This window comes from Mobula birostris, chromosome 5 (genome assembly GCF_030028105.1).
Source record: "Mobula birostris isolate sMobBir1 chromosome 5, sMobBir1.hap1, whole genome shotgun sequence".
NCBI classification, from domain to species: domain Eukaryota; kingdom Metazoa; phylum Chordata; class Chondrichthyes; order Myliobatiformes; family Myliobatidae; genus Mobula; species Mobula birostris.
This window is the reverse complement of record NC_092374.1, coordinates 9,830,050-9,851,619: the sequence shown is the minus strand read 5'-3', so window position 1 is coordinate 9,851,619 and position 21,570 is coordinate 9,830,050. Positions and strand designations below refer to the sequence as shown.

Sequence of the window (21,570 nt, the reverse complement as noted above, 5' to 3'; positions counted from 1 at the left end):
TGAGCCTGGTGGTGCATGCTTTCAGGCTTTTGTATTTTCTGCCTGGTGGGAGGGGGGAGAAGAGAGAATGTCCAGGGTAGGTGAGGTCTTTGATTATGTTAGCTGCTTATTGAGGCAGCGAGAAGTGTAGACTGAGTCCATGGAGGAGAAGCTAGTTCCTGTGATGTGCTGAGCTGTGTCCACAACTCTCTGCAATTTCTTGTGGTCATGTGCAGAGCTAAGTCATTATGTATCCAGACGTAACGCTTTCTATGGTACATCAATTAAAAATTGCGGAGAGTCAATGTAGACATGCCAAATTTCTTCAGCATCCTGAGGAAGCAGAGGGGTTGTTAAGCTTTCTTGGATGTGTCATACCTCTCAACCTTGATACCATTGACGTAGACAGGAGCATCATTTTCCTGAGCATCTGCACTACTTCCATCTAATGCATGTTTATTTTTATCAGTGGGGAAAAAAAAACTCAAGTGGTAAAGCTTTTTTTTCTTTTGATGATATCACATGTCTTCCTATATCTCAATGGCTGTCCAGACAACCCATAGGCTCATAATTGGCAAATAATAACCATTTTCAATTCTAAACATCACCCTTAATTTTCATACATCAAAGTTGCTGGTGAACGCAGCAGGCCAGGCAGCATCTCTAGGAAGAGGTACAGTTGACGTTTCAGGCCGAGACCCTTCGTCAGGACTAACTGAAGGAAGAGCTAGTAAGAGATTTGAAAGGGGGAGGGGGAGATCCAAAATGATAGGAGAAGACAGGAGGGGGAGGGATGGAGCCAAGAGCTGGACAGGTGATTGGCAAAGGCGATATGAGAGGATCATGGGACAGGAGGCCCAGGGAGAAAGACAAGGCGGTAGGGGGAACCCAGAGGATGGGCAAGGGGTATATTCAGAGGGAGAAAAAGGAGAGTGAGAGAAAGAATGTATGTATAAAAATAAATAACAGATGGGATACGAGGGGGAGGTGGGGCATTAACGGAAGTTAGAGAAGTCGATGTTCATGCCATCAGGTTGGAGGCTACCCAGACGGAATATAAGGTGTTGTTCCTCCAACCTGAGTGTGGCTTCATCTTTACAGTAGAGGAGGCCGTGGATAGACATGTCAGAATGGGAATGGGATGTGGAATTAAAATGTGGCCACTGGGAGATCCTGCTTTCTCTGGCGGACAGAGCGTAGGTGTTCAGCAGAGTGGTCTCCCAGTCTGCGTCGGGTCTCGCCAATATATAAAAGGCCACATCGGGCGCACCGGACGCAGTATATCACCCCAGCCGACTCACAGGTGAAGTGTCGTGGGGTGATATACTGCGTCCAGTGCTCTCGATGTGGCCTTCTATATATTGGCGAGACCCGACGCAGACTGGGAGACCGCTTTGCTGAACACCTACGCTCTGTCCGCCAGAGAAAGCAGGATCTCCCAGTGGCCACACATTTTAATTCCACATCCCATTCCCATTCTGACATGTCTATCCACGGCCTCCTCTACTGTAAAGATGAAGCCACACTCAGGTTGGAGGAACAACACCTTATATTCCGTCTGGGTAGCCTCCAACCTGATGGCATGAACATCGACTTCTCTAACTTCCGCTAATGCCCCACCTCCCCCTCGTACCCCATCCGTTATTTATTTTTATACACATTCTTTCTCTCACTCTCCTTTTTCTCCCTCTGTCCCTCTAACTATATACCCCTTGCCCATCCTCTGGGTCCCCCCCCCCCCTGTCTTTCTCGCCGGACCTCCTGTCCCATGATCCTCTCATATCCCTTTTGCCAATCACCTGCCCAGCTCTTGGCTCCATCCCTCCCCCTCCTTTCTTCTCCTATCATTTTGGATCTCCCCCTCCCCCTCCCACTTTCAAATCTCGTACTAACTCTTCCTTCAGTTAGTCCTGATGAAGGGTCTCGGCCTGAAATGTCGACTGTACCTCTTCCTAGAGATGCTGCCTGGCCTGCTGCGTTCACCAGCAACTTTGATGTGTGTTGCTTGAATTTCCAGCATCTGCAGAATTCCTGTTGTTTTCCTTAATTTTCATAGTTGAGTCTTCACCATCGACATCATGTAGATCACCATTATCTAGTTATTCATTTGGATCGGCCACATAAGTACTGTGGTTACAAGAGCAGTTCAGATCTCAAGTGACTTGCTACCCTGAGCAATTATTCCATAGGTCAGGAGCACTTGCACAGGTTCAGGTCTGCACTTACCTGAATCAGGGCAGCTTTAATGGCTCTCTGTTTCATAGTTTAATGCCATCCAGAATCAACCAGCCTGTTTGACTGATGACCTGCAAACGACCCTAAACATTCATTTCTTTGACCTCCAGAGCATGGTGGCAGCACTAAGTGCCATTTCTTTGACAACCAGAGCACAGTGGCAATGGTAAGTGCCAATTACCCAATGCATTTTGGTTCATTTTGGTTGCTGGGATAGCACCTCGCCATTATTATGAATTAATTCTGGGTCATTATTTATCACTTTGTCTCCTATTACCTGACCTCTTCTGGCAATATTGCTCATGACAAAGAACATACAAACTCCTTACAGACAGTGACGACGGGTATTAACCAATTTCCCCCAGGATCAATAAAGTATGACTACTACTACTACTACTACTACTACTACTACTACTACTACTACTACTATTGAGCTCTAATCATGATTGCTGGTGCTGTGTAGCATTAGGCTGACCTCTGTGCTACTGTGTGACCCCACAAATTTCTGCATAAACTTCTGCAAGTATTCAGTCATACTGGTTTTGATTGCGAATTCCATTAACTCGACACAATTCCAGTCCAGTTCAGATAAATTGATTAATAATACAGTATTTGCAATTCTACAAATTTATGACATTGGAGTTGAGCTTTACCTGTACATGCTAGATAAACAGATATACAAGACCAAAAGACATGGGGACAGAATTAGGCCATTTGGCATAAGTTTCATCCTTTTTATCATAATTGCAAAAAATATGAAATCAAATTCAGTCTGGAGAATTCCTTTCTGAATGAATGAAGATCATGATTAAACAACAGCAATCTCCTTTTATGTTGTTATGAGGGTGGCATAGTAGTGTTTAGTACAACGCTTTGCAGTGCAGGCAGTCAGGGTTCAATTCCCAATGCTGTACGTCTCCTTGTGACTGCATGGGTTTCCTCCAGTTACTTTGGTTTCTTCCACATACAAGTTAGTAGGTTAATTGGTCACTTTAAATCGTCGCATGAATAGGCTTGAGTTAAATCAGCTGGTTGCTGTGCAGTGTGCCTCAAAGGGTCACACTGTATCTCTCGGTAAATAAAATTCAGGCCTTGTAAAACAAGAGAAAATCTGCAGATGCTGGAAATCCGAGCAACACACAAAAATGCTGAAGGAACTCAGCAGGCCAGGCAGCATCTATGGAAATGAGTACAGTCAACGTTTTGGCCAAGACCCTTCAACCCTTGATAGTTGATCCACAATGTGAGTTTAGAACAGACATGAAAGACTGCAGATGTTGGAAATCTGCAGCAAATCACAAGATGCTGGAGGAATTTAGTGGATCAGGCAACTATGGAGGGAAATGGATCTATTTCACTCACATATTCTGTATTCTGCAGCATTTAGGGGAGAAGCTTTGTAGGTATAATTCAGGCATTTTCCAATAAAACTTTCCCTTTTGTTTTGCATTTTATTGCCTATAGGTTATTTTATTCTTCCTCGGGATCCCTTTGTGTCTTTTATGTCTGTTTTTCACTTCCACACAAATCCTTTTAACTTTGTTACATCTTGCCTCCAGATTGTACAAGTTTATTTGCTGAGAAGTGCTTTGTCCTCTCAGAAGTATGTATTGGTTCTTGTATGTTCATTTCTGTGGATGCTTTTCACTTTTCATCTCTAGTTTTACAGTATCAGTTTTGTTGTCGTCTTGGATTACCATACCCTTGCCATTATTGTGATTTAATATGCATTATTATTTATTACTGCCTACTGTTACCTAGCCAGCCGGGGGTGTAGTGGCATCCTCATGGACTTCAAAGCGAGTAGTCCCGGGTTTGAATCTGGCAAGCTCTTTCTGTGCTGGGTTGGGTGTGAACTAGCAACTCAGCAAAAACAGACAAAACGCTAAATAATGTCAAGGTTGCCACTCAATGTGCACAGGCATGGAAAGGAACAACTACTATTACCTGCCCCTATGTTCCGACAATATTGCTCATGACAAAATCCAATAATTCAACAAATTTGCCAAATTCTGATGAGAATACCACTCTTTCATTGCTCTCAGTCCTGTACATTGAAATTCAGCATCTTAGAGGATCTATCTTGGGCCCACCATAATGATGCAGATTTGGTGTGTCACTAAAGACTCTAGCAAATTTTACAGATGTACCTTGGTGAGCATTCTGACTGGTTGCATCACAGTCTGGTATGAAAGTGCTAATTCACAGTATTAAGAGGCTTCAGAGGATCGAAGACTCAGCCAACTCCATCATGGGCACAAGCCTCTGTACCATTGAAGACATCTTCAAAAGGTGGTGCCTCAGGAAGGTGGCATCTGACATTTTGGACCATTGCCATCCAGAATCAGATTTAATATCACTAGTATATGTTGTGAAATTTGTTGGGGGGGGATTTCCTGCTGGCGGTGGATGGAATAACAGCATCTTATAGCTGCTCCTAGTTTACTTTTCTTACTTTCCAACCTGTTTTAACACTATGACTACAAGAACTGCTAAAGGTATAAAAAAAAAAGATGATTTTTCTACATCTTTGGATGCTATTATCGAATTGATGCAGAAGCACAGAAATGAAGCATCCGAGGAATTTCAGCGATTCAGAAAGGAATCCTCCAAAAAGTTTTAACAACTCGGCTCTGAAATTAAACAATTAAGTACAAAACTGAACTCTATTCAAGAAACCTTAACTGAGCACGATAAACGAATAAAAGAGAATGAAGAAATCCTGACGATTCTGGATGAGAAAATGGATGACCTGCAAAAGCGTTATGAAAAACAATCCGTTAACAACAAATTAAGACAGAAGATTACTGACTTAGAAAACAGAAGTAGAAGGAATAATGTACGAATTCTTGGTCTCGAAGAGTTAACTGAAGGTGATCCTCCTATGGAATTTTTTGCAAACTTTCTGGTTCAGTTATTTCCTGATGTTTTAAAATCGACACCAATGATCGACCAAGCGCACAGAGTACCTTGGAATAGAATGTTTGCAAGCAAACCTCGTTCAGTGGTAATCGCTTTTCATGAGTTTCAAACAAAGGACCGTATAATTCGTGAATCTCGTCAGAAAGCTATGATTCATTTTAATGGGAAAAAGATTAGAATCATTGAAGATTTCTCAGCAGAGATTATGAGGGAGCGTGCTAAGTTTAATAGTGTCATGTCAGAGTTCTACAACAAGGATTTTAAACCTCCTCTGCGGTATCCAGCGAAGCTCAAAATTACACTGCAGGATGGATCGCAAAAATGATTCGTTCAAGTCTCCAGGCCCAGGAATATTTAGAGTCAATAAAGTGATTGCTTATTATTTGTTACATGAATAACTGTTTATTTTACCTTTGCTGAACTTTGTACTTAACTCTTTATTTTTGAACTTTTTAAGGATTTATTTTGAGAATAAGATTTTAATGTGCTATTACTTTGTCTGCTAAGTTTAGAAGTGTCATGTTAGAGCTGTTTAACAAAATCGTACACGAATAATTGTGTATTTTGCCCCTGGTGAATCTTGTAGTCAATTTTCTTTTAGAACCTCTTAAGGTTTTACTTTGAGAATAAGATTTTAATGAGCCAATATTCTGTGTGTCCATATTGTTTTTTTATTATACTTTTCCAGAGTTTTTGATATCAGAATTAACTGTTTCTTTATTATCTGTTGTTTTGACTAGGTTGGAAAATTTCTAACTTTGTAATTTATTTGGAGCTAAGCCAGCAGGATTTTTGGGGGGTTGTCGCTATTAGTTGTAGACGTCGACTTTCTTTGGTCGACTTTCTCTCTCTGGGAGGGGGGAGGGTGTTTGGGTTTTTTTTCTTGGAAGCTGTTTGGGATTCTTAGTCAAACCTGTTGTTTGGTTTCCTTATCTCGTAGGTCATTGTTTAGTTTTATTAATCATCTTAAGGATGATCTTTTTAACTTTTTAAATAATAATAAAATGGATTATAATATTAAGTTACTTAGTCTTAATGTGAAAGGATTAAATCATCCTTTAAAACGAAATAAGATTTTTGCCTATGTTAGAAAATTTAAGGTCCCAGTTATTTTTTTTTACAAGAAACCCACGTACACAATTCTGATAACTCACGCCTTTTTAGCCGATGGAAAGGATTGTACTTACAAGTTTCAGGCCAAAGCTTTGAGGAGTTTCGATTTTTATAGAAAATACAGTTCCCTTTGTTCAACACAAGGTTGTTTCTGATACTAATGGACGATTTGTTATAGTATCAGGGAAATTAGAGAATAAATTGTTGGTATTTACTAATGTTTATGCCCCAGATATAGATGATCCAGGTTTCTTTGAGCGTTTTTTTTTGTTTTTGCCTGATCTGAGTTTGTACTCATTGGTGATAGCAGGAGACTTTAATTGCTGGTTAGATCCAGTTTTAGATCGGTCTTCTTCTGAACCAGCGACACTTAATAAATCAGCTTCGTTTATCCATTCGTTTCTAATGAAATGTGGTATTGTTGTTATATAGCGTTTCTTAAATCCAGCAGATAGAGAATACTCATTTTTCTCTCATGTTCATCATACATATTCCAGAATTGACTATTGTTTTATTGATAGCCAAATGATTCCATTAGTTTGATCTTGTGAATATAAAGAGATCATGCTCCTGTGCTTTTATCCATACATCTTCCTGGTTTTCCTCAGATAAATAGATTCTGGCATTTCAATTTAACTTTGTTAACTGACAAGGATTTCTTAAAGTTCTTGGAGAGGAAAAAAGTTTTTAAAGTTTTTTGAAGAGAATATGGTGGAGGAGACTTCTAGCTTTGTCATATGGGATGCCTTTAAAGCATATATTAGAGGACAAATCATTTCTTATACTGCAAGTGTTAAGAAAAAAGCTAATAAAGAGAGCAACACACATCAAAGTTGCTGGTGAACGCAGCAAGCCAGGCAGCATCTCTAGGAAGAGGTGCAGTCGACATTTCAGGCCGAGACCCTTCGTCAGGACTAACTGAAGGAAGAGTGAGTAAGGGATTTGAAAGTTGGAGGGGGAGAGGGAGATCCAAAATGATAGGAGAAGACAGGAGGGGGAGGGATGGAGCCAAGAGCTGGACAGGTGATTGGCAAAAGGGGATACGAGGGGATCATGGGACAGGAGGTCCGGGAAGAAAGACGGGGGGGGGGGGGAACCCAGAGGATGGGCAAGAGGTATATTCAGAGGGACAGAGGGAGAAAAAGGAGAGTGAGAGAAAGAATGTGTGCATAAAAATAAGTAACAGAAGGGGTACAAGGGGGAGGTGGGGCCTAGCGGAAGTTAGAGAAGTCGATGTTCATGCCATCAGGTTGGAGGCTACCCAGACGGAATATAAGGTGTTGTTCCTCCAACCTGAGTGTGGCTTCATCTTTACAGTAGAGGAGGCTGTGGATAGACATATCAGAATGGGAATGGGATGTGGAATTAAAATGTGTGGCCACTGGGAGATCCTGCTTTCTCTGGCGGACAGGGCGTAGATGTTCAGCAAAGCGGTCTCCCAGTCTGCGTCGGGTCTCGCCAATATATAAAAGGCCACATCGGGAGCACCGGACGCAGTATATCACCCCAGTCGACTCACAGGTGAAGTGTTGCCTCACCTGGAAGGACTGTTTGGGGCCCTGAATGGTGGTAAGGGAGGAAGTGTAAGGGCATGTGTAGCACTTGTTCCGCTTACACGGATAAGTGCCAGGAGGGAGATCAGTGGGGAGGGATGGGGGGGACGAATGGACAAGGGAGTTGCGTAGGGAGCGATCCCTGTGGAATGCAGAGAGAGGGGGGGGGAGGGAAAGATGTGCTTAGTGGTGAGACCCCATTGGAGGTGGCGGAAGTTATGGAGAATAATATGTTGGACCCGGAGGCTGGTGGGGTGGTAGGTGAGGACCAGGAGAACCCTATTCCTAGTGGGGTGGCGGGAGGATGGAGTGAGAGCAGATGTACGTGAAATGGGGGAGATGCATTTAAGAGCAGAGTTGATAGTGGAGGAAGGGAAGCCCCTTTCTTTAAAAAATGAAGACATCTCCCTCGTCCTAAAATGAAAGCCTCATCCTGAGAGCAGATGCGGCGGAGACGGAGGAATTGCGAGAAGGGGATGGCGTTTTTTGCAAGAGACGGTGAGAAGAGGAATAGTCCAGATAGCTGTGAGAGTCAGTAGGCTTATAGTAGACATCAGTGGATAAGCTGTCTCCAGAGACAGAGACAGAAAGATCTAGAAAGGGGAGGGAGGTGTCGGAAATGGACCAGGTAAACTTGAGGGCAGGGTGAAAGTTGGAGGCAAAGTTAATAAAGTCAACGAGTTCTGCATGCGTGCAGGAAGCAGCGCCAATGCAGTCGTCGATGTAGCGAAGGAAAAGTGGGGGACAGATACCAGAATAGGCACGGAACATAGATTGTTCCACAAAGCCAACAAAAAGGCAGGCATAGCTAGGACCCATACGGGTGCCCATAGCTACACCTTTAGTTTGGAGGAAGTGGGAGGAGCCAAAGGAGAAATTATTAAGAGTAAGGACTAATCCCGCTAGACGGAGCAGAGTGGTGGTAGAGGGGAACTGATTAGGTCTGGAATCCAAAAAGAAGCGTAGAGCTTTGAGATCTTCCTGATGCGGGATGGAAGTATATTAGGACTGGACATCCATGGTGAAAATAAAGCGGTGAGGGCCAGGGAACATAAAATCATCGAAAAGTTTAAGAGCGTGAGACGTGTCACGAACATAGGTCGGAAGGGATTGAACAAGGGGTGATAAAACAGTGTCGAGGTATGCAGAAATGAGTTCGGTGGGGCAGGAGAAAGCTGAGACAATAGGTCGGCCAGGACAGGCAGGTTTGTGGATCTTGGTAAAGCTAAACCTCCATTCTTTTTTCATTCTTGTGTGTTGCTTGAATTTCTAGCATCTGCAGAATTCCTGTTGTTTGCTAATAAAGAGAGAATTAATTTAGCCAATCAGCTGAAACAATTAGATGAAGAATATGCTTTGACTTCAGATCCTATTTTATATAAAAGATGGGTTGAAATTAAAACTAAATATGATTTTTTATTACCATACTCAACTCAACTCCTAAAGAATAAAAGTCAACTTTATATTCATGGAGATAAAACAGGTAAATTATTGGCTAACCAAATTAAAACTTCTAGTACTAAACGACAGATTAAGGAAATTTATAAAGCTAACGGTATTAGGACAACTGATCATTTAGTAATAAATGATACTTTTAGAGAATTTTATTCTAAACTTTATAGTTCTGATCTTAAAGATAATACTGTAATGGATAATTTTTTAGACCAAATAAAATGTCCCTACGCTTTCTGCTGATAACCAAAAACAGTTGGATCGATATATTTCTCACGAAGAAATAGCCAAGGCTGTATGATCACTGCATTTAGGGAAAGCTCCAGGTCCTGACAGATTTTTCTGTAGAATTTTATAAGGCTTTTTTCTTTGCTTGTACCTCATTTATGTTCAGTTTTTTCAGATTCTTTTAAGGTAGGTAGGTTACCAATCTTTTTACGAAGCTTCTATTTTGCTTATCCTTTTTAAAAAAAAACCCAACTGAATGTTCTTCATATAGACCAATTTCCTTACTTAATGTTGATGCTAAAATTCTATCTAAAGTTCTGGCCCGTAGGATGGAAAATATCTTACCATCTATCATTTCTGATGATCAGACTGGTTTTATTAAAAATCAATATTCTCATTTTAATATTTGTCGATTATTAAATGTTATCTATTCTCCTTCTAAGGAGATATCGGAGTGTGTGATATCGTTAGGCGCTGAGAAGGCTTTTGATCGGGTTGAATGGCATTACTTATTTAAAATCTTAGAAAATTTTAATTTTGGGTCCAACTTTATTCAATGGATTAAATTACTGTATTTATCCCCCTTTGCTCGGGTTCATACTAATTCTCAGAATTCTAAACAATTTAAACTTCAACGTGGAACCAGACAAGGTGCCCTTTGAGTCCTTTGCTGTTTGACCTGGCTTTAGAACCTTTAGCTATTGCTTTTCGGGAATCTAACGATATCACTGGTATTTTACGGAAGGGTACTGTCCACAAAGTTTCACTTTATGCAGATGATTTATTGCTTTACATTTCTAATGTTGAAACTTCATTACCTATGTGCTTTCTTTACTCCCTTGTTTTAGTCAGTTTTTGGATATAAACTGAACCTACACAAGAGTGAACTTTTTCCTTTGAATAATTTGCTATTAACTGATATTAACCTTCCTTTCAAAATTGAAAGAAACCAATTCACTTACTTGGGTGTAACAGTTACTAAGAATTATAAATACCTATTTAAAGAAAATTTTCTTACTTTATTAAATTATATAAAAAGAGCATTATCAAGTTGGTCGCCCCTTTCGTTATCACTGATTGGTTGAATTAATTCTATTAAAATGAATGTTTTACCTAAATTTATATACCTCTTTCAGGCTTTATCGGTTTTTATTCCTAAATCCTTTTTTGACTCTCTGGACTCTATTTTATCCTCCTACATATGGAAAAATAAACGTCCGTGATTGAATAAAGTCCATCTCCAGAAAGTTAAAAAGAATGGAGGTTTAGCTTTACCAAATTTTAGGTTTTATTACTGGGCAGCTAATTTACAGAATCTCAGGTTTTGGTTATACTATATTAATCATGAGGAATGTCCCGGGTGGGTTTCTTTAGAAGCTAACTCAGTTAATAAATTTTCTGTTATCTCTCTTTTGGGATCTTCACTTCCTTTATCCTTAAGTAAGATAACTGAAAATGTGGTAGTCAAACATACTTTGAGGATTTGGATACAATTTAGAAAACACTTTGGTTTATTGAGATTCTCCCTTTCTAGTCCCATTTTTTAAAAAATTATTTTTTTAAGCCTTCTATGACTGATGTAGTTTTTAAACAATGGGAAGGATTGGGCATTACATGTTTCTGGAATCTGTTTGTTGGAGGAAGTCTTTCTTTGTTTGAACAATTGTCAACTAAATATAGTTTACCAAAAACTCATTTTTTTTTTCGGTACTTACAAATTAGAGATTTTCTGCGATCTCAATTATGTACATTTCCTAATAGTCCTGATAAGAACATATTAGATAAAATTCTTAATTTATGAAATCATTTTATAATGGTTCAATATCCAATATTTATGATATGTTGTTGGGAATGAGAAATGATTCTTTAGACCAAATCAAAAATCTTTGGGAACAAGATTTACAGACTTCAATTTCTAAAGAAATTTGGAATGAGATTTTTAAATTGGTTAATACTTCATCGCTATGTGCTCGTCATTCCCTCCTACAATTTAAAGTGGTTCATAGGGCTTATATGTCCAAGGATAAGTTGTCTCATTTTTATATGGATATATCTCCCTACTGTGATAGGTGTAACAATGGAGAAGCTTCATTTATTCATATGTTTTGGACATGCCCAAGTCTTGGAAAATATTGGAAGGAAGTATTCCAAACTTCTGTACTCTTCAAAGTAAATTTTAAGCCTAATCCTTTGACTGCCCTATTTGGTATTGTTGGAAAGAAAATATCATTTTAAAGACATCTGATTTGCACATTCTGGCTTTTATCTCTCTTACAGCTCGGAGGGCGCTTTTGTTTAAATGGAAGGATGCTGTTCCGCCTAATCATGCTCAGTGGTTATGGGATGTTCTGGCATGCCTAAATTTAGAAAAGATTCGTTGTTCAATTTCTGAATCTAACCAAGATTTTCCAAAATTTGTGGGGGCCTTTTTAAAATTATTTTCATAATTTTTGACTTCTCGTTAAAGTACAGAAGTTGGTTAATAGCATATTTTATTATCTGGTGAGTTTTTTTCTCTTTTTTTCCCCAAAGAGCTTCGACTTTGGTAGTGGGTGTAGATTTTTAAAAATAAAATTGTTTATATTTAATATGCAAATTAATCTAATTTATATGAGTATAGAGTAAGGAGTTCTTTAATGTGATTCAATATACTGTATCTGGTATTATATTTTTTCTTTTGTTTTATAATATGACTGTATTCTATATATAAATCAATAAAAATATTGGAAAAAGAAAGAAAGAAATTGGTTAATTTTGTGGCTGCAGTACATGGCAAATATAGAGAAAAAAATGAATTACATGTATATGATGAGAATAGGGCATGTGCTGGGGGGGGGCGCTGCTGGGGGGTCTTGCTGATGGAAGTGGCTTTTCTGAGGCACTGCTCCTTGAAGATGTTTTGGATACTATGGAGGCTAGTACCCATGATGGAGCTGATTAATTTTATAATTCTCATTACTACATCAGGGAGGAGGCACAGGAGCCTGAATACCCACCCTCTCTGGTTTAGGAACAGCAGCTTCCCCTCTTCATCAGATTTCTGAACCCATGAACACTACCTTGCTATTCCTCTCTTGCACTATTTAATTTTGTAAATATAGTAATTTGCTATGCCTGCACTTTACAGCTGTCTCAAAGCAAATTTCTTGATTAATGTCAGTGACAATAAACCTGACTCTGAAATTAAAAGGAAACGAATTAATATTTGCTATAAACCTTTGAGCACTGTTTTATTAAATTGTCATGTCATTGTTGCTTTAAGGAAGTGCACAAATGACTATTGTTAGAGCTTTAAGATTTATTACAAGAACCCTGACCTATAGATCTGCCCACTTGTTTCTTTTCACACTGTTTAACTGTATTGTTCTTGCTCACCACTCTACTTTTAGTTTGTTCATTCTTTAGACTTGAGCTCTTGAGCTCTGATTTTAAAGAAAACATCCTTGGGAATAGTTTGTGGGTTCTTCCCTAGTTATTAATTCCAAATTCTTTGTAATCCCCCATGGATCTGGCTTTCATTGATGTTAATTAGCTTCTTCATATAGGTCCTGCGCTACCTTCAACACCTCCTGTTCAAGCATCTGTTTGTTTTGTATTTCTCTATTCTGTTTCTGTTGGCTCCCTGTGGCCCTATGAAGTGCCGTGCTTTCTTTGCTGTTGTATGCACAGAGCAGTTGTATTCTCAGCCATTAACATAAACATTTCAAGTTTGATGGCATGGTTGTTCAGAGGAATCAGCTGAAATTACATTATAGTTATTCTCTTGGGTTGTTAAAATCATGCTGCTTTTGAAACTTCCAGCTCAATTTAAATATGGTTGCTAGTGGTAGATGTTTATTCTGTGGTTGCTTTTTAATCAAGAAATCGCTAGAGTGAATGAGTCCAACTGTGTTTTTGGTCTACAGTGCAAAGGTTTAATGTTATTCCTTTATTAAATATCATGCAATATACACTGACTAGCCACTTTATTAGGTACATGAGTGGAACCCAATATGGTCTTCTGCTGCTGTAGCCTATCCACATCAAGATTTGACATGTGCATTCAGAAGTCCTCCTCTGCACACCACTGTTTTAATGCATGTTTATTTGATTTACCATCACCCTCTTGTCAGCTTGTACCAGTCTGGCCATTCTCCTCTGATTTCTGGTCATTAACAAGATGTTTTTGCCCACAGAACTGCCAGTTACTGGATGTTTTTTTTTCATTTTTCACACCATTCTCTGTAAACTCCAGAGACTGGTGTGCTTGTAAATCCCAGGAGATCAGCAGTTTCTGAGATACTCAAGCCAATCATCATTCCACAGTCGAAGTCATTTAGATCACATTTCTTCCTCATTCTGATGTTTGGCCTGAGCAACAACTGAACCTACTGACCATGTCTGCATGCTTTTGTGCATTGGGTTGCTGCCACATGATTGGCTGATTAGATATTTGCATTAACAAGCAAATAAAGTGGCCTCTGAGCTCTGTCCGCACTTACTGTTGCATGAATTAAGTCACTGGAGAAAAGTACTGCTGGGTACAAAGCAGCTTCTTTATTCGACAAAACAAGGTTTAGCAGGCATCATATTGAGACACTTTTGGTTGAAAGGTCTGGCTGGCCCAAAGTGGGGCTCGATATTCTCTGTGCCAAACCTGAAAGGACAATTCCATATTTACAGTGTATGGACAATGCTTTCTTTGAAACTACATACAATGTTCAGAACTCCGGATTCACATCCACACTACACACATCCAAATGAATTTTAATCAGAAACGAGAAAATCTGCAGATGCTGGAAATCCGAGCAACATGCACAAAGTGTTGGAGGAACCCCAGGCTACTGTGGGAGGCGAGGGAGCAGATTGCTGAGCCTCTGGCAATGATCTTTGCATCATCAATGGGGATGGGAGAAATTCCGGAGGATTGAAGGGTTGCATATGTTGTTCCCTTATTCAAGAAAGGCAGTAGAGATAGCCCAGCAAATTATATACCAGTGAGAGTTACTTCAGTGGTTAGTAAGTTGATGGAGAAGATCCTGAGAAGCAGGATTTATGAACATTTGGAGAGGCATAATATGATTAGGAATAGTCAGCATGGCTTTGTCAAAGGCAGGTCATGCCTCACGAGCCTGATTGAATTTTTTGAGGATGTGACTAAACACATTGATGAAGGTAGAGCAGTAGATGTAGTGTATATGGATTTCAGCAAGGCATTTGACAAGGTACCCCATGCAAGGTTTATTGAGAAAGTAAGGAGGCTTGGGATCCAAGTGGACCTTGCTTTGTGGATCTAGAATTGGCTTGCCCACAAAAGGCAAAGAGTGGTTATAGATGGGTCATATTCTACATGGAGATCAGTGGTGTGCCTCAGGGATCTGTTCTGGGACCCCTACTCTTTGTGATTTTTATAAATGACCTGGCTGAGGAAGTGGAGGGTTGGGTTAGTAAATTTGCTGATGACACAAAGGTTAGGGATATTGTGGATAGTGTGGAGGGCTGTCAGAGGTTACAGTGGGGCATTGATAGGATACAAAACTAGGCTGAGAACTGGCAGATGGTGTTCAACCCAGGTAAGTGTGAGGTGGTTCATTTTGGTAGGTCAAATATGATGGCAGAATATAGTATTAATAGCCAGGCTCTTGGCAGTGTGGAAGATCAGAGGGATCTTGGGGTCCGAGTCCATAGAACACTCAAAAGTTGCCGCGCAGGTTGACTGTGTACTTAAGCAGGCATACGGTGTATTGGCCTTCATCAACCGTCAGATTGAGTTCAAGGCCGAGGGGTAATGTTACAGCAATATAGGACTCTGCTCAGACTCCACTTGGAGTAATGTGCTCAGTTCTGGTCACCTCACTACAGGGACAATGTGGAAACTATATAAAGGGTGCAGAGGAGATTTTTAAGTATATTGCTTGGATTGGGGAGCATGCCTTACAAGATTAGTTTGAGTGAATTTGGCCTTTTCTCCTTGGAGGGACAGAGAATGAGAGGTGACTTGATACAGGTGTACAAGATGATGAGAGGCATTGATCATGTGGATACTTGGAGGTTTTTTCCCAGGGCTGAAATGGCTAACACGAGAGGGCATAGTTTTAAGGTCCTTGGAAGTAGGTACAGAGATGTTAGGGGTAAGTTTTTTACGCAGCGAGTGGTAAGTGCGTGGAATGGGCTGTCAGCGACAGTGGTGGACGTGGATACAATGGGGTCTTTTAAGAGTCTCCTTGATAGGTACATGGAGCTTAGAAAAATAGAGGGCAATGTGTAACCCTAGGTAATTTCTAAAGTAAGTATATGTTTGGCACAGCATTGTGGGCCGAAGAACCTGTATTGTGCTGTAGGTTTTCTGTGTTTCTAACTCAGCAGGCCAGGCAGCATCTTGGAAAAGAGTACAGTTGACATTTCAGACCAAAACCCTTTGGCAGGAATGGAGGGGAAAAAAAAGCTGAGGAGTAGATTTAAAAGGTGGGGGAGGGGAGAGAGAAGCACAATGTGATGGGTGAAACCTGAAGGGGGAGGGGATGAAATAAAGAGCTGGGAAGAGATAAAGGCCATGGAAGCACCAGTGGGAGGCGATGGGTGGGCAAGAAGATAGTGAGAAACACACACACCTGGATTATACATTGTCCCACCCCGTTACTTGAAAAATTGTCATCCCCTTCTCTCAATTCCTCTGCCTCATCTGCTCTCAAGATGAGACCTTTCATTCTGGAACAAAGGAGATGTCCTTTTTCAACAAAAGGGGCTTCCCTTTCTCCACCATCAATGCCGCCCTCAACCACATCTCTTCCATTTCACATATGTCTGCTCTTACCCCATCCTCCTGCCACACTACCAGGAATAGGGTTCCTCTTTGTCTTCATCTCCTACCCCACCAGCCTCTGCATCCAGTACATAATTCTCTGAAACTTCTGCCATCTGCAAAGGGATCCCACCACCAAGCACATCTTTCCCTTCCTCTCCCCCCCCCACCCCACTTCCTGCTTTCTATAGGGATTGCTCCATATGCGACTCCCTTGTCCATTTGTCCCTCCCCACTGATCTCCCACCTGGTACTTATCCTTGTAAACGGAACAAGTGCTACACCTGCCCCTACACCTCCTCCCGCATTACCATTCAGGGCCCCAAAAGTCCTTCTAGGTGAGGCGACATGTTACCTGTGAGTCTGTTGGGGTCACGTACTGTGTCCGGTATTCCCGGTGTGGCCTCCTGTATATTAGTAAGACCCGATATAGATTGGGAGACGGCATCGCCTAGCACTTACACTTTGTCCGCCAGAAATATCGACTTTATTCCCCTCCATAGATGCTGCTTGACTTGTTGAGCTTCTCCAGCATTTGACCTGCTTTAATCAAAAGGCTTCAACAGTTGGGTTTTAATTTTTCTCCTTTTGAAGTTCTTGGCAATGTGAAGGAATTATTTAGGATAGATTTTGTGTAATATCATTCACTTTTCTTCAATTCTTATTTCCACTTTCTCCCTAATTAGGGACCTTCTGCAGACCTTATCAGAAGATGAACTGCACACACTTGAAAGAAATCTCTGCATATCCCAGGATGGTGAATTTACAGTTGACCCCAAAATATGCTCTGCTATCCCTCCATCAGAAGTTCCTGAAAAACTTGTTCAAGATCAACTTTGTGTAAAAGCTGAAAATACAGAAGCTGAACTTGCTTGTTCCATGCAATATGATGAGGAGGAGCTGGAGCAGCTGAACTTAATGGTTCACAGGGTAGGGGATGAAATGTCATGTCTTCTCTCTCCACCAAGCGTGTGTCAGTCGCCAGCTCACAAACCTGTGTTGAAACATATCTCCAAACTGGGGAGCTCCACAAATTCAACCTTTCTTGAACTTTCTGGGGTAAGGCATGAAGCTGAGGAAGAAGAACGAGTATTTTTCATGGACGATTTGGATGGAGCAGGTGAGGACTTGGCTGGAGCAGGTGAGGACTTGGCTGGAACAGATGAACCAGAAGAAACCTTTACTTGGATTGGAGATTCTTGCCCATCTAATAAGGAGGACACGCTGCCTCTCCACCAAGAGGAGACAGACACGCCAAGGAATAGTAGTAGTGAGGAAACAGTACAAGCAACACAGGTACTGCACAGACCAAGCAATAATGATTCACTACCTCTGCAAGGGCAAGCCAGCGGAAAAAAAAGTGACACATTGGAAATTTGTTGTAATTGTGTTGATGCAGCTGAATCCAGTTCTTACCTCAATGGCTGGAATGCAGGGACCGATGATATACAGCCCAGCGAAACTGCAGAAAAAATAGCTCATAGGACTGGTGGAATGAAAATTTCTGCAACTGTTATCTTTAATCCCAAATCTCAGTGCACATGTTGTTCCTCTGAAGCAGAGCATGCAATAAATTGTGATTCTGGCAGCTGCCCAGTTTCTTCAGAGGAGTTCTCAAATCAAAGCAGTGCTGATGTGGAAAATGGAATAAATCTCTGTGTGCACTGCACTGTCCCTCAAGACAGTAGACTTGACAATGGCTTTGTAGATTCTGGGAACTCCAAGATGTCTGACCAACATAAAATGAACTGTGCCTCAGCTTCACAGGAAAAGATAGGAAATGAGAGCCCCAGTGGATCATGGACAGATGGGGCTATCAACAAACAGAAACATACAAACTCAAAATGCAAGTGCCTGGCACAATCCTCAGGAAAATACCCAGAAGGAGAGCAGCAAATGGAAATGGACATCTGTTGCCAACAGCATAAGGTAGAAAATAGGACACAGACAAATGGAGAAAAGGAAAATGTTGAAATGCCTGTTGTGAAGAATGAATTGGAGGTCACTGACCCTTTGGAAGTCAAAAGAACAGAGCAAAGGTAGATATGTTTCTCACTTGAAACCGTTTCAGCTTTAGTTTCAATATTTGTACTATAAAGAGTTTGGATATATACTTCGATTAGTATTTTAGACGTAGGAGTAGAATTTGGCCATTTGACCCATCAAATCTGCTCTGCCATTCAATCTTGGAGGATTTATTTTCCCTCTGAACCCTCATCCTCCTGCCTTCTCCCTGTAACCTTTAACACCCTTACTAATGAAGAACCTATCAACCTCTGCTTTAAATAAACCCAATGACTTGGCATTCACAGCCATCTGTGGCAATGAATTCCACAGATTCACAGCTCTCTGACTAACGATATTCCACATCCTCTCCATTCTAAAGGAGCATCCTTGAATGCTGTGGCTGTGCCTTTGCCTTCTGATCTTCAACTCTCCCTCTCTTGGAAAGAAACTGTCTTCAGTATACAGTGAATTATCTTCACGCAAGCAGATTATCTGCTTGTCACGCTTACTGTTTTTGGGATATTACAATGAGTAAATTGGCTGTTGATTACTCTTTTATAAATGTGACCACACTTGAGGTCCAGAAATCATGAAAGATGCTTCATTATTTTTACCTTTTTGGGAACAGAATCTAATATTATATTACAGAAAAAAAGAAGCTGCAATTTGACCTCAACATCACCACACCCAATGTTCAAAGTAAAATTTGTTGTCAGAGTACATACATGTCACCACATACAACCCTAAGATTCTTTTACTGTGGGCATTCTTAGCAAATCTATTGAACAAGAACTATAAACTGTAAACAAACTGTGCAAATGCAGGTATAAATAAATAACAATAAATAACGAGCATGAAATAATATAACAGTCCTTAAGTGAGTGCAGCCATCCCCTTTTGTTCAAGAGTCTATTGGTTGAGGGATAGTAAATGTTCTTGAACGTGGTGGTGCAATGTCAGTTTATGATGAAAAAAACAAAGTTCTGATTTGTTGTATCTATTTAAACCATATTAATTGACCTATTTTACAGTAAAACTCTATTCAGTTGGAATATTCAAGATTTTGATGCTGAACTGTAAAATTTCCAGGCTATTGCTATTGTTCTACAACAACTCACTTTCGAATCTTTAAAAAAAATTTGCAATCACACAGAATAATAAATTTTTCAGTGACCCTGATGTTTCAAGGTAGTGTGGGGAAACTGAACCAGTTGAATTGGAAGGGATAGGAGAGTGACTCAGTGGCTGGTACTTAGTGCCAGAGACCTTAGTTCAATCCTGACTTCTGGTACTGTCTGTGAGAAATGTGCACGGTCTCCCTGTTTTCTCTGGGTGCTCCAGTTTTCTCCCATCTGCCAAAGCTGTGTAGGTTAATTGGTTTTTAAATTGCTCCTTGTGGGTTTGTGAGTGATAAAATCTCTTTGAAGTTGATGGACACTGCATGAGGATAGAATACAATGGGATTAGTGGAAACGGATGGTTGATAGTTGGTGCTGACTCAGTGGGCTCAATGGTCCCTTTTCCATATTCTAATTTTAACCAGGACCTGGTGTATGAAGGTGGATAAACAATAACAGAATATGTGCTGCCTTTACAGAAAGAGTGCAGCACAGGCAGACAATAAGGTGCAAGGCCATTACAAGGTAGGTAGTGAGGTCAAGAATCCATCTCAATGTTCAGTAGTCTTAACAGTAGGATAAAAATTGTCATTGATCCTGGTGGTATGTGTGTTCAGGTATTTGTATCTTCTACTCAATGGCAGCGGGGAGAGGAGAGAGAAGGGGAGCTTCGGATCATCACCTAGTGAGCCAGATACTGGATCATTTGGATTTCCAAATAGTTTAAGTTATCAGACGTTTTCTGCATTTTTAAGAATTAAAGGGAATTTAGTTTTGAGTTTCACCAGCCAAGGATCAGAAAGTCTCATGACTCATGGCAGAAATGTCCTCTCTGTAAGGACTTGCACAATACAACAGTCTGTTAACAAATGATAGAAAAATTGAGGGCTACTGTATGTAGGATGAAAGGATTAGATTTCTAGATTACTAGAAGTCAAGATTACTGGAGAGAAAGTGCTTGGGAAGCTAAATGAACTAAGAATAGATAAATCTCCTGGACTGGATGAGGTGCACCCACGGGTTCTGAAGGAGGTGGTTTTGGAGATTGTGGAGGCATTGGAAATGATCTTCCAGGAATCAATAGACTCTGGCATGGTTCTGGAGGACTGGAAGGTCACAAATGTACTTCCCCTGTTTAAGAATGGAGGGAGGCAGCAAAAAGAAAATTACAGACCTATTAGTCCGACATCAGTAGTTGGAAAGTTATTGGAGTTGATCCTCAAGGATGAGGTTATGAAATACCTCGCGGTGCATGACAAGATAGGCCCAAGCCAGCATGGTTTCATGAAGGGAAGATCCTGCCTCACAAACCTACTGGAATTTTTTGAGGTAATCTCAAATAAGATTGACAAGGGAGAGGCTGTGGATGTTGTGTATTTGGATTTTCAAAAGGCCTTTGATAAGGTGCCGCATAAGAAGCTGCTTAATAAGATTAGAGCCCATGGAATTACAGGAAAGATATTGGATTCGGGGAGCATTGGCTGATAGGCAGAAAGCAAAGGGTGAGAATAAAGGGATTCTATTCTGATTGGTTGTCGGTTACTAGTGGTTTTCCACAGGGGTCGGTGTTGGGGCCGCTTCTTTTTACAATGTATATCGATGATTTAGATTGAATTAAATGGTTTTGTGGCTAAGTTTGCGGATGACACCAAGATAGGTGGAGGAGCAGGAAGTGTTGAAGAAACGGAAAGGTTGCAGAGAGACTTGGTCAGTTTAGGAGAGTGGGTAAAGAAATGGCAGTTGAGATACAATGTTGAGAAAGGTATGGTTGTACATTTTGGAAGAAGAAATAATCAGGCAGATTATTATTTAGATGGGGAGAAAATTCAAAAATCGGAAGTGCAAAGGGACTTGGGGGTCCTCGTGCAGGATTCCCTAAAGGTTACCCACCAGGTTGGATTGGCAGTAAGGAAAGCGAATGCTATGTTGGCATTCATTTCAAGAGGAATAATGTATAAGAGTAAGGAGGTGTTGATGAGGCTCTATGGGGCACTGGTGAGACCTCATTTGGAATACTGTGCAGTTTTGGCCCCCCTATCTTAGAAGGGATGTACTGATGTTGGAGAGAGTTCAGAGAAGATTTACGAGGATGATTCCTGGAGTGCAGGGGTTAACATATGAGGAGCATTTGTCGGCTCTTGGACTGTATTCATTAGAGTATAGAAGAATGAGAGGGGATCTC

General features: G+C 40.7%; 1 protein-coding gene across 6 annotated transcripts in view; it reads left to right on the top strand.

Annotated features, from left to right (window-relative positions):
- Positions 1-21,570, top strand: part of zfyve28 (zinc finger, FYVE domain containing 28) — a 198,392-nt gene that overhangs the window by 96,642 nt on the left and 80,180 nt on the right. For 5 of the 6 annotated variants that reach the window (XM_072257589.1, XM_072257590.1, XM_072257591.1 and 2 more), the window contains one exon: positions 16,950-18,302. In XM_072257589.1, coding sequence (XP_072113690.1) covers positions 16,950-18,302 — 1,353 coding nt within the window. Of the gene's footprint in view, positions 1-11,759; positions 12,030-16,949; positions 18,303-21,570 lie in introns of those variants that run through there. The other variant, XM_072257594.1, reaches the window with a different exon arrangement.